At 56.1% G+C, this 929-nt stretch overlaps 1 protein-coding gene across 1 annotated transcript in view; it reads right to left on the bottom strand.

Annotated features, from left to right (window-relative positions):
- Window positions 1-929, bottom strand: part of EMH_0066860 (cation-transporting ATPase, putative) — a gene marked incomplete at both ends in the record, with an annotated part of 5,574 nt that overhangs the window by 3,756 nt on the left and 889 nt on the right. The window contains 2 exons of the mRNA XM_013498557.1: window positions 22-248; window positions 741-853. Coding sequence (XP_013354011.1) covers window positions 22-248; window positions 741-853 — 340 coding nt within the window. The remainder of the gene's footprint in view (window positions 1-21; window positions 249-740; window positions 854-929) is intronic.

Genomic DNA, 929 nt, shown 5'->3' on the forward strand with positions numbered 1-929 from the left:
AGAGCAGCAGCAGCAGCGTACTTGAGGGTGTCTGTACAGCAGATGCCTGTCTTGGCTAGATGGAGAACGCCGACAGTGAGTGTAAGAGAGAGCAGCATAGGGAACTCGGGGGGCACAACAGAAGTGATGATATGTGAGAGAGAGAGCAGCAGCCGCCACGTTGAGGGTTTGCGTCTCGGTTGCTGCTGCTGCAGCTGCTGCAGCCGCTGCAGCTCCTGCTGCAGCTGCTCAGCAGATGGCTGCAGGAACTGCAGCAGCGGAGGCAGAGGGTTGTAATAGTAAGAAAAAGGAGACACAGGAGATGTACAAGTCACAAAGCAGCAGCAGCAAAGCGCCAGCAGCAGCAACACAAACAAAAACAACCACCCCTCCCGGCTCGTTGCGTGAGGCGCCTTCGTTGTCTCCATCAGTGTACGCAGCAGCTGACCCTGAAGCAGCAGCAGCAGCAGCAGCAGCAACAGCAGCAGGAACGGCAATACAAGCATAGCAGCAGCAGCAACAGCAGCAGCAACGGCAATACAAGCATAGCAGCAGCAGCAAGCAGATAACCCCTCCTTGAGGTGTATGCCTATGCTCCACCAACAACCTAAAACCAACCTAAACCCTAAACCCTAAACCCTAAACCCTAACTGCCCACATCGGAAGTTTACTGCCTGAAGGCCACATCCTACGCGCTAAACCTTGGCCCTAAACCCTAAACCCCAAACCCTAAACCCTAAACCCTAAACCCTAAACCCTACCTCCGTGGTGGAGAAGCCTGTGCGCACTGCGAGGGCGACGGGGGCGGCGTTCGGCAGCTTGCAGCAGCCCAGGCCGACAGCCCCTTCATTTTCTGCTGCCAGCAGCGATGTCCCTGGATACACACAAACAAAACAGCTAGCCACAGCTAGCTAGACACCGCTAGCCAGCCCCCTCTGGCTAGCTACAGC

This window comes from Eimeria mitis, genomic scaffold (assembly GCF_000499745.2).
Source record: "Eimeria mitis Houghton genomic scaffold, Emh_scaff3520, whole genome shotgun sequence".
NCBI classification, from domain to species: domain Eukaryota; phylum Apicomplexa; class Conoidasida; order Eucoccidiorida; family Eimeriidae; genus Eimeria; species Eimeria mitis.